The 15,726-nt window shown below is 40.7% G+C and overlaps 2 protein-coding genes across 5 annotated transcripts in view; one reads left to right on the top strand and one right to left on the bottom strand.

The window, feature by feature from the left end:
• rnf34a (ring finger protein 34a) overlaps positions 1-10,215 on the top strand; it is a 15,414-nt gene extending 5,199 nt beyond the window's left edge. For 2 of the 4 annotated variants that reach the window (XM_016236916.1, XM_016236915.1), the window contains one exon: positions 1,304-2,356. In XM_016236916.1, coding sequence (XP_016092402.1) covers positions 1,304-1,488 — 185 coding nt within the window. In that variant the 3' untranslated portion in view covers positions 1,489-2,356. Of the gene's footprint in view, positions 32-1,303; positions 2,357-10,167 lie in introns of those variants that run through there. The other 2 variants (XR_001605053.1, XM_016236914.1) reach the window with 2 other exon arrangements.
• LOC107554421 (lysine (K)-specific demethylase 2Ba) lies at positions 7,220-15,634 on the bottom strand. The gene is made up of 9 exons (XM_016236913.1): positions 15,369-15,634; positions 14,682-14,822; positions 14,331-14,417; positions 13,015-13,323; positions 11,930-12,933; positions 8,740-8,903; positions 8,473-8,634; positions 8,127-8,345; positions 7,220-7,494 (listed from the first exon to the last, which is right to left on the bottom strand). The coding sequence occupies exons 1-9, from the start codon at positions 15,603-15,605 to the stop codon at positions 7,304-7,306; spliced, it is 2,514 nt and encodes an 837-aa protein (XP_016092399.1). The 5' UTR covers positions 15,606-15,634; the 3' UTR covers positions 7,220-7,303.
• Positions 15,635-15,726: the final 92 nt, after the last annotated feature.

The raw sequence follows: 15,726 nt of genomic DNA, 5'->3' as shown, positions 1-15,726 counted from the left end.
CCCCCTCCAATCTGCAATGGAGGAATCGGAGGTAAGGCTTGGGATTGGTGGAAATGTTTCCTAGTCACACCCACCAGTGCACAGCAATTTGTGATGTCATTGCACTTCAACCCCCTCCCTGCATGGCCACTGCCAGATAGCATGTTCTCTCAAAGAAAAAAGGAATGGAAAATGTGTAGTGACGTTGTTTATACCTCAATATATGATCAATAATGCATTTTACCTGTTGGGTTAAGGGTCATCAAAATGTATCTTATGTTACGTTTTACCCCCATTATGCCATTCCATCTGTGCCCTTCATCAAGTATTATTATATCTTATAACTAGGGTTCAAGTAAACCACACAATGCAACAGTTGGTATGTAGTGATGTAACAAAATGTTTTTTTTATCCGAAACTCTGATACTGAAAATAAAACTTTGGTAATAACATTTGGGTAATTTAGTAATTGAACTCTGGATGCTATTCAGAATGTCGTGTTCACAGGTGATAAACTAGTCATTAAAATTCTTTGCCAACAAGTCGCTTATTTAACCCGAACAAATTTGACATACATGCTACTCTAGCATCATTTTTGGTCACGGTGAAGTGTGTCCACTTTGCTGACATTGTTCGTTATACACATTGTGTGTATGAAATAGATGCCGGCACAGTCAAAACACTTCATCAGAGAAGCGCTAACCGTTTCAATTAATGATTTCGACCCTCCAAAACTACTACTGCCAAAAATTAATTTTTCTTTTTGCTGTTTCATCCCAATATTTTTGTTGCATCACTAGTTGGAGGCATTCGGTTTGAGTTGTGGCCATCTCTGGTTGTGATTGGTTCAAAATATACTTCGGTTTTTTTATGTGCACAGTCAAATGCTCTGCCCTTCACAGTACTCCATTTGATAGCGTGCATAAACACAAGCGCTCGATACAAGTGCACTACAAAGATCCAGTGTCGGTGCCTTTTCTCTCTAAAAGTTATGAATGATAAATATGTCTTACGCATTTATACTAGAGTTGCAGGTATTTTTTTAATCCCCTCACACAAGCATTCGTCAACACGGGCCTCTATTGGTTTTGTCATCTTGAGTAGTTTGTCGTTGTTCTCGTTCGGTCTCCTCTGTTTCTTTTCCGAAAAACAACGGCTTGGGTCAGTGTTGTAACTTTATGGGGAAAAAAGAAAAATCAAAGCACAAAACGGATGTGTAAACACCGAAGTATACTTTGGGCTTTAGTCAAGATCCTGTCCTTACAGAGAGATTGTCACCTGTAGTAATGACCCATCTTTTTTTACCCTCTCTCTCGCACTGCAGATGGTTGCAAGACCCAGTTATCAAATGACGACAACCTGTGTCGCATCTGTATGGACGCGATAATTGACTGTGTGCTGCTGGAGTGCGGTCACATGGTCACCTGCACTAAGTGCGGGAAGTGCATGAGCGAATGCCCTATCTGCAGACAATACGTTATTAGGGCTGTGCATGTTTTCAAGTCTTAATACTGCTGGGAGAACATCCTGCTCCACCTGCGGACCGTTTTGCATTAGGGACTTGGTGAGGATGTGCACAGCAAGTGCCCCGTCTTCACATCGGATCAGTGAGGAAGATAATATTCTTTGCTTAATTTTTCATGAAGTTTCAGGAAGCCTTCAAACTGTGGTCCGCAATGGCTTTGTCAATAAATGCTTCAATAAAAACATTCCACAAGCTCTTCAAAGAGGCTCTGTAATAATATGCAATTGTTCAGCAGCAACACCTCACAGCCTTGCCTCGATGTCCTACAGCTTTGAAGCTCACCTGTCACATGCAAGCACTGTGAGGAAAGTCAAGAATCGAACAAAAGAATGAGAATGACTCCAGTGTGTTCATCATCATGCGCCATCACTCATGATGGAAGGATCTGAATGTTCCTGTTGTTCTTTTATTTCCATTTTTGTTGCAACATCTGTGAATGGGCTTTTGTTTCCCGTTTGATTTGTGTAGCCTCTTAGATTTTTGAACAAAGTTTTGGAGTTCCTGCAAGTTACATTGTAACTCCTGATAACTTGACACTGGCACCATTAAATGATTTCATAAGTGACATAAAGAACATGTTTTGTGGTACAAAACAGGTCATTCTTCTCTGGATTCAGCAGTCCTGTTTTTTTTTTGTTTTTTTTTATCATATGACCTACTTTCTTTGTCAGAAGTCTAAAAACATTTGCTGTTTTTTCAGTCACTACTGTTCCTTGCGGTTATGCGACTTTTGAATATGTGTCTGGAAAACCAGCCTAGAAACCTGTTGCTAAATCAGTGTAAGTGGTGAGAAATAGGTAGGAATAAAGTAGGAACATAAATGGGCACATTGTAACTGTGTCAATATAATTAGAAAATTTGCATTTTATATATGTGCAAAGTAACAATAAAACTTATGCACAGTGTAGGCTATAAGAAGAGGGATGATTTAGGTGCCAAAAAAGTGCATTTCTGTCTTCAATGCACTACTACAGTTGCTTTTCCATTATTGTTAGTACTTGTGTTTAAAGGGGTCCTATTATGCTCTTTTACAATGTCTTGAATTTGTTTTGGGGTGCACTGCTCCGGTTTAGTTAAGGAAGGCGTCAATATTGCCCTATCAATTTGAGCCGGATTTAGACCCAGAGAATATTGAACAAGAGGATCGAGCAAGAACCTTTGCACGCACGGATATTGCAAGACATATCAGAGTGGTAACGTTGTTGATTATTTTTTGTTGTGTGTGTGTGTGTGGCTAAATCACGTTTTAGACAGGATGTCAACAACCGCTTAAAAATAACTGCATTTACTATGTACAGATAAGTGCATATGTATTATTTTTAATGTTATTTAATTCTAACATCATAACATGAATTGCAGTGAAACTGTTATACAGTTGAATTTATTTATACCATAGTCCAGTGTTTCCCCGGCGGCATATATATGCAAACTCATTCTCTGCCAGCAGGAGGCGCTGTTGGAGTGCTAGAGATCAGTCTATGGTAGAGATCAAGGTTTCCCGGTAACGCTGTACACAAAGCACAATGCTGCTTTGTCAGACATTACATGCATGATGAAATAAAAATAAAATATAGTTTTCTGAAGACAGTCGGTTTCCTTCAGAAATACAGTGATATAAAAACACCCGCACTCAATGTATGGGAAACACTGTAGTCTCATAATTGAAGTGTAAATTCTGCAGATTATATCATTGTCCATTATTGTACTGTCAGCAATTTATTATAAAAACGTTTTCATAATTGTAACATACATATTTACATACATAATTATTCAGGTGCATGTACTTCTTCTTCATTATCTTGTCTGGTGCACTCAACCAAGCGTTCTAAACACGACCTCGCCCCTCCCCCCAATTATTCGAATTTGGGAATTATTTTAATGATATTCTAATGGACCGCTTTGTGATATCACAAAACCCGGAAAACAAATGCTGTAGTCCAAATGAGCCGTTCGTTGTAGTTCTTGAAAAGGGATTTTAAAAAAACCCCCAAAATATCTCCCTTTGGAGTGGCCTTTGAGATTTGTAAGTTTAAAGATCTTTTTTATGCCCAAACATACACACTGACTAAAATTCAAAAAGTGAAAAAGCATAATAGGACCCCTTTAAGTTAGAAAACCTAAATGAGGATGCGCCCCATACAAATGACCTACCCATATTTTGTATCCATAACTTACTTGTGTGATAAATTTGATTAAAATTTGAATCATGGCACATTGCATCCCCCAAAATATCTCCCTTTGGAGTGGCCTTTGAGATTTGTAAGTTTGAAGATCTTTTTTATGCCCAAACATACACACTACACACTGACTAAAATTCAAAAAGTGAAAAAGCATAATAGGACCCCTTTAAGTTAGAAAACCTAAATGAGGATGCGCCCCATACAAATGACCTACCCATATTTTGTATCCATAACTTACTTGTGTGATAAATTTGATTAAAATTTGAATCATGGCACATTGCATATCGCTGATAAACATCAGGGCCCGTATTCACAAAACATTTTATCTTAAAGGGGTCATATGATGCTATTTCAATTTTTCCTTTCTCTTTGGAGTGTTACAAGCTCTTGGTGCATAAAGAAGATCTGTAAAGTTGCAACGACTAAAGTCTCAAATCCAAAGAGATATTATTTTATAAAAGTTCAGAGTCAGCCACGCCCCCCTAAAACGCCTCGTTCTAACACACCCCCACATATCTATGTCACTATGTGGGAAGATTTGCATAACGCCGCCCAAATGTGCATGCAAAGAAAGAAGGCGTAACTTTTATTCTCGCTGTAGTATTGTTGACGCAGCCGCCATGTCGTGAAGGCGCTGTTAACAAATTAACAAACAAGATAAAGCAGTGTATGTACTTAGTTACCCTTGTGACACTCAAATAAAAGTGCTAAGAAAGATTTGTACTGCATTGTGATTCTTACAGTGGGTATAGAAAATAATCACCCCCTTTAAAATAATCACATTTTGTTACTTTGCACCCTGAAATGAAGACGGACACAGTTTTTGTTTTATCCAGCTGTATTTACTTAAAAAAAATAGAATCAGAGTTGGAAAAAGGATCACCCCCTCCTAAAAATGACTCAATCAGGTGTAGCTAATCACCTTCTCAATGGCACACAAAGCCATTTGACTTTCAACTGTGATCAGCTGTGTTCATTTTGATTAGCTCAGCATGAAAAGAGCTTTCCTGGAGCATTTCAGTCCTTGTTAGTGCAGCTGAAGCAAACAATCAATTATGGGTGGCAAAGCCCTGTCAAAAGATCTCCAGGAAATAGTTGTGGACAGGCACAAGTCAGGAGATGGATACAAAAAAAATTCAAAGGCTTTATCAATGTCTAGAAGCACAGTGAAGTCTATTATTAAGAAATGGAAGGTATAACACGGCCCCTCCCTGGATCGGGACGTCACTCCAAACTGGATGAAAGAACCAGGAGGAAACTGGTCAGAGAGGCTACCAAGAGGCCTAACAGCAACTCTGAAGCAGTTGCAGGAATTTATGACAAAGAGTGGTCATTGTGTGCATGTGACAATATCACAAATTCACCAGAAATGTGGCTTGTATGGGAGAGTTGCAAGAAAAAAGCCACTCCTCAAGAAAGGCCACATGCAGTCACAACTGAGCTTTGCCAAAACACACCTTGAACATTCTGAGGCAGATGAGACTAAAATTGAATTATTTCACCTCCACACCAAACTATATGTCTGGTGGAAATCCAATACAGCTCACCATCCAAATAATGGCAATCCTACAATAGAGCATGGAGGTGGTCATATCCTGTTATGGGGTGTTTCTCTGCAGTAGGGACTGGCGCACTTGTCAGGATAGAAGTAAAACTGGATGGGGCAAAATACCGTCAAATTCTTGAGGAAAATCTACTGTCCTCTGCCAGAAAGTTGTCAATGGGAAGAAGGTTTACCTTCCAACATGACAATGACCCGAAGCACACAGCAAAACTGAGCCCAGACTTAAACCCCACTGAACATCTGTGGAATGACTTGAAGACAGCTGGATAAAACAAAAACGGTTTCAGTCTTCATTTCAAGCTGCAAAGCAACAAAATGTGATTATTTTAAAGGGGGTGATTCTTTTCTATTCCCACTGTAAATGTCAAATTGTACTTTTTAATGAAGTCAATATGAAATCAAAGTTTTTCTTTTTTGAATTTGATTACCAGTGGCTCTTTAGATTTAAAATGTTCCCTGTTTTAAGCAACATTTTACATTTCATGTTTAATCTAATTCAGGTAAATTTACATATTTCTGATGTTTCTTTTTTTTGTTTGTAAAATAACTTCACTTTTCAAATGTCTCACAGTAAAATCTTTTTTTTTTTTTAAATTACATACAAATATAAATAACCGAATGTACATTCGAGTATTTTAGATGGTGCACAATGCCTTAATTTATAGTGGTACAAGTATGGTGGCATAGATCAGATGGCACGCTCCCTCTTTCTGATAGTCACCATCCTGAGACAAACTCACAATAATACACATTATTAAAATCATCTGTCGTCATCATCACAGTTACCATTTTACAATAATAATCACTGTGGAAGAAATAAAAGCACATGACTTTCATAGACAAATACTGCATTAATGTTCAGCAAAGTCTTTGTTGACCTTATGCAAAAAAAAAAGCTGAACTAACTGATTGTGTTGAACAAAACAAAATTACTGAGCTAGCTGGAATACGTAATCAGCAATTTGTTTGGTCTAACACACTCTACAGAGTCATAGCAATGAAATATACTGATAGCAGAAGTTTTGCCTGTTACAACTGTGTAAAACAACATAGATGGAATATGGCACTGTTTTATAAATAGACCTCAAAATAACAAATTACACTTCTATATGTGCTCTGAGATTAGAACAGCAAGTACTTGAAATTCAAAGCAGTCAAAACTCATGACTGAAAAATGCTGATCAGATTGGATCATTCCAATACTAATGACATAAAATGGACAGAGATATTTAAAAATGCCATTATATATATATATATATATATATAAAATGGACAGAGATATTTAAAAATTCCATTATATATATATATATGTATATATATATATATAAAAAAAATAGAGAACAATACATATACCCAGTACTGAACCAAATACAGCACAGAAATCTGAATTGATACATCTTTTGTACAAAAAAATATTTGGAGTGTTTTGAATAACAATGTACAATCATGCTTACTCATGGATTAAGTGTTTGTAGTATCCAGTGAGTATGAGGATGGTGTTTGTGTGTGTGTGTGTATATATCTCCACTGCTTCCTCTGCTTTTTACCACACTACCTATTAAATACAATCTCTAGGTAATAGCATGTATAATCGCCTCTTAAAGATTAACAGAATTTGCTGAATAAAGTCCATCTTCAGAATACACCATTTCGAATAGGAGCAGAATTATGTGCTTTTAAGTACAGTATGTCTGCTATTCTTTCCAGTTTGAAAGGTGCTGACAAAATGCTTTATGTCCACATATGTGTTGCAGTGCTTTTTTTTTCAAATCTGTGAATCCAGTTTCAGTCCAAACACACGAGTGCACCTGATACATGGTATCATTTTAGATCAGGGGTGGGCAAACCTGGCCCTTCCAGGCCACTTTCCTTCAGAGTTTAGCTCCAACCCCAATCAAACACACCTGAACCAGCTAATCATTGTCTTCAAGACTACTAGAACGCTACAGGCAGGTGAGTTTTATTAGGGTTGGATCAAATCTCTGCAGGAAAGTGGCCTGGAAGGGCCAAGTTTGCCCATCACTGTTTTAGATGGTGTTCAGTTCCTCCCAGGCACTAGGGGGTGCTGTGAAGTTTTTGGAGCAGTTTATCCTCTTGCAGTTGGAAAGGAACGATGACTGACATCTCAGCAATGAAGCGCTCACATGCCTGTCGGCTCACCTGCTTGCAAAATCGCAGGTCAATGTGGCAGATGCTTCCACAGCGTTTGAAGTAGCTCAGCGACTGATCAGTGACCCTGTTACACACTAAAGAGAGCATTAAGAAAGGAGAGATCAGTAATCAGTGAGGGGGAATTAAAGGTTTTAAGCATTAGACTCAGTGAACCCTTCAAAAAGGAAAGTTATTTAAACTATTTATTAGTCGTAGGTATACCACAGAAATTGCTGTGGTAAACAGGTCTAACAATCCAGAGTTACCAATATGCCTTTTTCACTGAAATGTTTGGGGATCTGCAGGTCTCGCTCTGAACCAGCCCACAATTCCACTGACTTAAGAACCGAATAATGATGTAACCTGCTTACATTGGACGCTTCCTGTATTGACAGCTTGTCTGACTAAAAAGAGAGCAATTTTTTTTGTCAATCTAGCCAGGCTGAGTTGTTGTTTTGGAAACTTTAAGTGGTGATGACATTTTCCTGCCCACAAGACCCTGATGTATCTGATATGAGACCAGAAGGTTTATTGGGCCAGTAGGGAGTCAATTTTCTTTGGTGGAATCTACAGGGCAAGATTGGCAACTGGTTGGGTACCGATTTTGCTCCGGCACCAGCACTGTGTTGGTGAAAAAGGGATATTAACTCAGGAGTAATCTGAATGGTTTAAAAGCTGTAGTATTACAAATGGCATTTTTGACCAGATTTTAAAACAGTGCAATTACCAGAAAGGTTGACATCGGTTAAGGAGTCTCTAGTGGTGGTCCCTGCAGCAGTCAGCAGGTTTACTGACTGGTCATTGATATGGTTGCAGTAACTCAAGTTCAGATGGGAGAGTAGAGGCATATTTTTAATGATTAGACGCAGAGAGCTGTCTGTAATGTCCAAACCAGCCAGACGCAGGTCAGTAACATTCCGTAATTTGCTGCGCGTGTCCATCTGACCTGTTAGAAAAAGCCCAAGAAGAGAATACACCATCTGAATAAGTAACTGTCTTGTATAAATTCAGATCTGAGTTCAGTGACGTGGAACTTGGATGTGAGCATATCAATCTGGAGTATTGTATATTACCTGGTCTATTGTCAGTAGGAGGGGACAGCAGGTCCCTCATCTGGGGGTCTTTAAGTCCCTCCACCCACTGCAGGTCTAGAGTACGTAACAGAGGACAGCTGGACGTGCAGAGAGCTGAAACAGCCACCCATGAACAGCCTGATAGAAGAAGTACCCTCAGTCCTGCAACCAAACACACAGTTTAGATGTAGGTTAGATGTATGCTTAGAGACACCTACATCGATTCAGATGATGTGGATCCACATACTTGCTCACATGAACACTAACCTGGTAATCGGTTAATAAGCCAGCTTAATTGCTTTTTGGAGATGTTGGTCCAGCTCAAGTCCAGAGTGATGGGCTGTCTGCGAATTATCCCACTTAGCATCAGTGGGGTGATGGATTTACAACGCTTCAAATCGATACGAGTCCATAATCTCTTGTCACAGCACCTAAACACAAGATATTAATTAAAACCACAAATCCACAGCTGTAATAGTGAACCAACAATAAAATGTCATTGTAATAATCACATGTAGACCCTGTCCCAAAATGGCACTTCAAGTCTCTTGGCCATTGTTTGTGCATGTCCATTAAATCCACAAGACTGTAGAGCAAGGGTGTCCAATCTTGCTGCTGGAGTAACAAATACCTGCAGAGTTTAGCTCTAGTCTGCTCCAACACAACTCCCTGGAAGTTTTTAGTAGTCCTCAAATCCTTCATTAGCTGGTTGAGGTGTTTAATTATATTAAAGGTGGGGTAAGCGATTTCTGGTAGCCAATGTTGACATTTGAAATCACCAAAACAAACACGCCCCTACCCCAAAAGGGTCTCGCCCCTATTTTGATAGCTCCGCCCCACACATATGTACACAACCCAGGCAACGATTAGTTCTGTTAAACAAAGCAAAACCAATGTTACACCATGTCTACACCGGACGCAAGTGGTGCGGCGCAACAAAATACTATAGAACTCATTATAATCAGTGATGCTGTCTACACCATAGATTAATATATACATATCTATGGTCTACACTGGATGCGGTGTGGCACGACACGACAAATCCCCGACAGAAAACTACTACTGCGTTCTATTCATGACGTATTGACACAAATTTCAAATGATTTTCAACGGTCGCTTTGTCGCATCCAGTGTACTAGACAGACTTTAGCTGTTGCGGCGCAGACACGGTGTTACTCACCTATCGAGAAGAAAGAAAGCAACCTTGGCGTCCGATCGCAGACCTTCCACTCCTTGAGTTCTCTCCAGCGCTGGAAAGCTGATCCGATATTTACACGGGTCCTACTTCTTGCCTACTTTAAGCCTTCTTTTGTTCCGCAGACGTTTTCCTCTTTTGTTTTTTATCCACCATCTCTATCTTTCTGTCGCTTGGGTCGCTAATGTCCGTCCTGCGCACTGAACGTTCTCTCCTCCTCATCATGAGTAGACACGCCCCTTACTGCTGAAACAAGTTTGTTTTGCTAGACGGCCCAAATCAGCTTTCTAAAGCGTTTTTGAAAAATCGCTTACCCCACCTTAAAAGGGAAACTCTGCAGGAATGTAGCCCTTTAATAGAAGGACTGGACACCTGTGCGGTAGGGTGTCCTATTTGTCATTTCATCGCTGAAATGGGATTTCACAACAGTCTATAAGCACAGTATTTCCCAATCCTGTTCACATTTTGCATGTCTACCTTGTTTGACCCATCCATTTTAGGTCTTACAGCAGGGGTGTCTAACTCCGCTCCTGGAGGGCTTAGTTCCAGTAGTTTATTTCTTAGTTAGTAGTTTAGTTCCAACCCTGCCCCAACACACATACCATGTAGTTTTAAACTGTGCAGGGCTGTGGCCCTCCAGGAACTGAGTTTGACACCCCTGTCTTAGGCCCCGTCCACACAGAGACACGTTTTGCTGTATAGCAGCGGTGGCGAACTCCGGTCCTGGCGAGCCGCAGCCCTGCAGAGTTCAGCTCTAACCCTAATTAAAACTCACCTTCCTGTAGCTTCCTAATAACCGTTCAGACGTATACGCAAATAGGCCAGGGATCCTCAAATCTGGCCCACGAGATCCACTTTCCTGCAGAGTTTAGCTCTAACCCTAATCAAACACACCTGAGCAAGCTAATCAATGTCTTCAGGATCATTAGAAAATCACAGGTAGGTGAGTTTGATCATGGTTGGAGCTAAACTCTGCAGCGCATTGGCCCTCCAGGGCAAGATTTGAGGAACCCTGGTATAGGCGTTTTGTCCACACGGATCCAGCGTTTTGGGAGAGTGAAATTGAAATCTGGTCTGGCATGAAATCTGAAAACGGCGCCCTTGCGTTTTCGTGTGGACAGCGAATCTGTATATTTTCTGAAACGATGACGTCATCAGCCCACGTCTCGCCCCTAGTCAGACACCGCTACATCACGTAACGGCAACAAAAACACGAACAAACATTGAACGATTGTCTTTTTAATAACTAACATTAACATAGATTAATAAATGTATTGTTCCATGTTGGTTTGTATACTGCGCGCAAGGTTTATGCGCATAGTCCAAGTCTTTTTCTCAGTTTTTAGTGCATCTCTGTGGCAGAATTACAGCACCACATACTGGTCTGGCATGTATACTACATCGTTTTGTGTCAGTTTTGTGGTTTCGTGTGGATGCAGATATTTCTTGAGACAAGGGGAAAAAAAGATCAGATAGGGAAAGCTCTGGCTTTGTGTGGACGTAGCCTTAGAGTCCTTATTAATGGGATGATTAGTTGAATCAGCTGTGTTTGATTAGGAAGAGTTTGAAAATGTGTACTGTTTGTGTGCCTCCAGGAACAGGGTTGGGAAACACTGTACTACTCCAATGGGTTTCAACTTTGTTCCTGGAGTACCCCCCAACACTGCAGATTTTGAATGTCTCCTTTTTCTCACATACTCATTTCAGGTCTTGGAGCAGTGGCGTCCAATCCTGGTCCTGCAGGGCCACTGTCCTGCAGAATTTAGCTCCTACCCCAATTAAACCCACCTGAACCAGCTAATCAAGGTGTTACTAGGCATGCTAGAAACTTCCAGGCAGGTATGTTGAGGCACGTTGGAGCTAAACTCTGCAGGACACCGGCCCTCCAGGACCAGGTTTGGACACCTCTGTCTTGGAGATTCTACTAATGGGCTAATGACCTGAATCAGGTGTGTTTGATTAAGGATGCATGCAAAATGTGCAGTGTTGGGAGGGTTCCAGGAACAAAGTGTAAACCAGGAGTGCAGTCTCAATTCCTGGAGGACCACAGCCCTGCAGAGTTTAGTTCCAACCCTGCTCCAATACCATGTAGTTTTCAAATAAGCTTGAAGGACCTGATTAGCTACAGGAACTGAGTTCTGCAACCCTAGTGTAAACTAATTTAAATGGACCACAAGGAGTGAGGGTGGCATCTGGGACAGGGTCACAGATAAGAAGTCTCAAGTTTGAAATGTGATAAACTAGTCTTTAGGTCTTTCTTACCAGCGATTCCATGTTCGGCACACTCGCATAGACACACAAAGTTCACGATGGCTCAAATGACTGAAAATAGCCAACCATGCTTCTCTGGGAGCGATGTGATTACGGCCATCAGCTAGTGGTAACCTGTCAGGTGGAGGGCAGATTGGAGGTGGCCGGATCACATGGCGCTCCATTTGAACACACTTGGGAGGGGAACGTGCAGGAATTGGTCTGACTGTAGGCGAACTGCGGTTCAAACCAAGCGGGGTAATCTGAGGTGGGTAGAAGTGCCGCAGCTCCCAAGATGTCCCATTCATCTCTCTTGCTCGTAAGTGCGGTCGCTCCCCTCCTCCCTCTCCACCTGCTCCTCTTTCTACTCCTCCACCTCCTCCTCCATTTCCTGCAGTCCCGTTCCGTAAGCCTCTCTTTGGTTCCTCGTTCTCGCTGTCCTCGGGTTCACTCTTGAGTGGCTGCTGGTTCTCATTGGCCAGTGAATGCTCTGTGCGACGGATCTCCATGTTGAGCTGCTTGCTGAGTTCTGCGCTGAGCTGGTGGTTAGGGGGCTTGCGCCGGTGTCGCTTCGCCCGAGCACGTGGAGCCTTCTCTTGCGTCTCACTACCTTCACTGCTCGGCCCTGCTCTTGGGGAGCTGCACCGTGATGCGTCACTCTCAAGTGATAAGGAGATGTTCTTCAGTGCAGGGCTACTATCCCTGCCTCGTTTGCCATTATTGTCCTCCTCCTCTTCCTCATCATCTTCCTCCTTTTCTTCTTCTAGGTCTTCCTCTTTCCGTAGAGTGTTGAAATCCTTTAGGGACCTGAAAGGTGGATCTCTCGCCTCCCTCCTCTCTTCCTCATGATCTTCCTCTTTTCTCACTGTGCTGTAGTCTTTCTTAAATGAACGACGAGGCAGTTCTCGCTTCTCCTGCCTCTCTTCCTCCTCATCAGAGTTGTCTTCCTCCTCTTCTGTTTTCATGTAAGAGAGTTTGGGAATCAAAGCCTCTTCAGGCCTCCAGGGTTTCTTCGGCTAAAAAGATGTCAAAGTTACTGAATGAACGGCTACAGCAGATTTGTTTATGCAAATAATGAATGTCTGTGTAAATGTTACCTTTTTTTTAGCACTAGCCTCCTCTTCCTCTTCATCATCATCAAATAACTTCCTCTTCTTCCTCAAGAAGTTGGGCACTTCAGATCGTGGTCTTGGCAGGCCACTGGGGCTCAAGAGTGGGGGAAGACGGGAAGGTAGATCTTCAGCCTTTAGTCTGGGAGTTTCCTCCCTCTCAATCTTCCTTTTGATGGATGAAGCACCTGTGGATGTCTGGTCCCCTTCCTCTCTTCCGTCACGTCCTGCTTTCTGCTCCCTCAGCAGGGAGCCTGGCAGGTTGGATGCGTACTTAAAGCCTGGGCCCCGTTTTTGCTTGCAGGCCAAAAAAAAAAAATACAAAAGACAACTTTATACTTTATGAATGTTATGCGTTGTTCACTAAGCATAGATTGGTATGATATACAGGTGCATCTCAATAAATTAGAATGTCGTGGAAAAGTTCATTTATTTCAGTAATTCAACTCAAATTGTGAAACTCGTGTATTAAATAAATTCAATGCACACAGACTGAAGTAGTTTAAGTCTTTGGTTCTTTTAATTGTGATGATTTTGGCTCACATTTAACAAAAACCCACCAATTCACTATCTCAACAAATTAGAATATGGTGACATGCCAATCAGCTAATCAACTCAAACCAACAATTCACTAAAAATGTTTTTTTCTAATTTGTTGAGATAGTGAATTGGTGGGTTTTTGTTAAATGTGAGCCAAAATAATCACAATTAAAAGAACCAAAGACTTAAACTACTTCAGTCTGTGTGCACTGAATTTATTTAATACACAAGTTTTACAATTTGAGTTGAATTACTGAAATAAATGAACTTTTTCGTGACATTCTAATTTATTGAGATGCACCTGTATGTCCTATTATGACATGTTTCATATTTAACTGTTAAACATTTTAGGGTTTTATATTAAGGGAAATAGCTGGACTGCCTGTCAGTTACTAAACTAAATTAAAATGATCACAACACGTGTCTATTTGCATTTTATTTGCATCTAGATCTGGTTTGACAGTTTCCTTATGGGCTTATCCATGAGAAACACAGGTCCCTTAATGCTTTTGTCAGCATTTGTTTTACTTTACTAAATATGTAAAGCAACACAAGTTCAAAAAGTAAAATGAATTTAACAAAACTTACAAAAAACATATACATATCACTGCTTAACTGTACACCACATTTCTCCATTTGATAATACGGACTTTAGTATAGACATCTTCATTGTCTCCACTACTTTCCTAAATAGTATCTCCGTTCAAATGCAAATCTTTGTTGAATGCTATCAAACCACTCTATCACTGTCCCCCAAAACTCACTTTTCCAGTTTTCCCAGCGTAATTGCATTTTGGACATTCCCAGCAGTTAGGAAGCTCGTCATTTACTACTCCAGCTGTGTCCTTCATCTGTATAGGCAAGAGACCGGACTTAGAGCAGAGGAATGAAAACACTCTAGCAAAGTCTTTGAATACACTACACCACCACACACTAAAGAGGAACTAAAGGGTGTTAAAAACTGTCAGGGCCACCCACAAACATGCACTTTAGCCCAATCACTTCCTCGTTCTGTGCCCACACAAAACAAAAGAGAGCGCAGTATACACTGCTTTGCATTTACTTTAGAAATCTATTCTTATGTTAGTGGTGAAGATGAGTTCAGTCAGTCTGACCTTGAGGCAGTTTGGGTGGATAATTTCATTGCAGATGGAGCACTCCATGAGCATGGCATTAAATTTTTCATCTTCATCAAGTGTGTCTTCTTTACCGGCTTCACCGCAAACCACACATACTGCTGTATGTGGTAACACGGGCTGTGGAACAGGCCGACAATTTAATATCCAGAATATCAACAGCTTGGAAAATGTGTGTTTACAAAATCCACATATAACAAAATATGATAAAAACACATTTGGGTGATTGTTAAAAATAATGGACCATTCATTTGAATTAAAACCTTTAGTTGTACAGTTCGATCATATATCATGAATCTCAGATTGATAAATGTCTGTTTTGATACATTTCCATCAACTACATTTACATGGAACTCTGCCAGATCCTCATACGTTTGGTCAGGCTCTATGAAGTTAGTGGTGAAGGTGAATTCTGGAGGAATTCCAATTACTTAATTTCAATGAAATTTAGGTAAACAGCCCTTGAGTACTGGCTAAAGTGAATTCCTCACTAAGACTGCTTCAACATTTTATTCTGATTTAAAATCACCAGATTTCAACAATAATTTATTTTGTGTCTAGAAATGGGTGTCGCTCATGTAAAAAATTCAGTGTGATTTTATGTATTAGCTGTGTGACATTTGGCTCATGAATCATCTCAGTGTCTGTTGGAATTGAGTTTCTTACCGCTATACATTGTCTCATAATGCAAGACTGTTTCATTCGACCAGGTCCTCCAAACTTCTTCATGTCCTTACAGAAGTGACACTCTCCACATTCCGTCCGCACACATGCCTCGCATTTTCGACATCGTGTGCGTCTACGGCGAGCTCCAGAGGAAGTTCGACTGGATGGCAGCTTGACCGCTGTTGCAGTGGATGAAGAAGTGGTCGCTGCAGGAGTTGTTGCTGTTGATGCAGCCATTTTGGGCTTGGGTCTGTTGGGTAGCCGTTGCTAATAGGAAAAAAACGAAGAATGCAAATTAAATAATATAATAATAGATTACAGCCACGTAGAACACACTGCTGCCAATAAAAGATAAAAA

The sequence above is a fragment of the Sinocyclocheilus grahami genome, unplaced genomic scaffold (assembly GCF_001515645.1).
Source record: "Sinocyclocheilus grahami isolate Dianchi unplaced genomic scaffold, SAMN03320097.WGS_v1.1 scaffold501.1, whole genome shotgun sequence".
NCBI classification, from domain to species: Eukaryota; Metazoa; Chordata; class Actinopteri; order Cypriniformes; family Cyprinidae; genus Sinocyclocheilus; species Sinocyclocheilus grahami.
The sequence above is the reverse complement of the archived record's forward strand: the minus strand, read 5'-3'. Positions and strand labels throughout refer to the sequence as shown.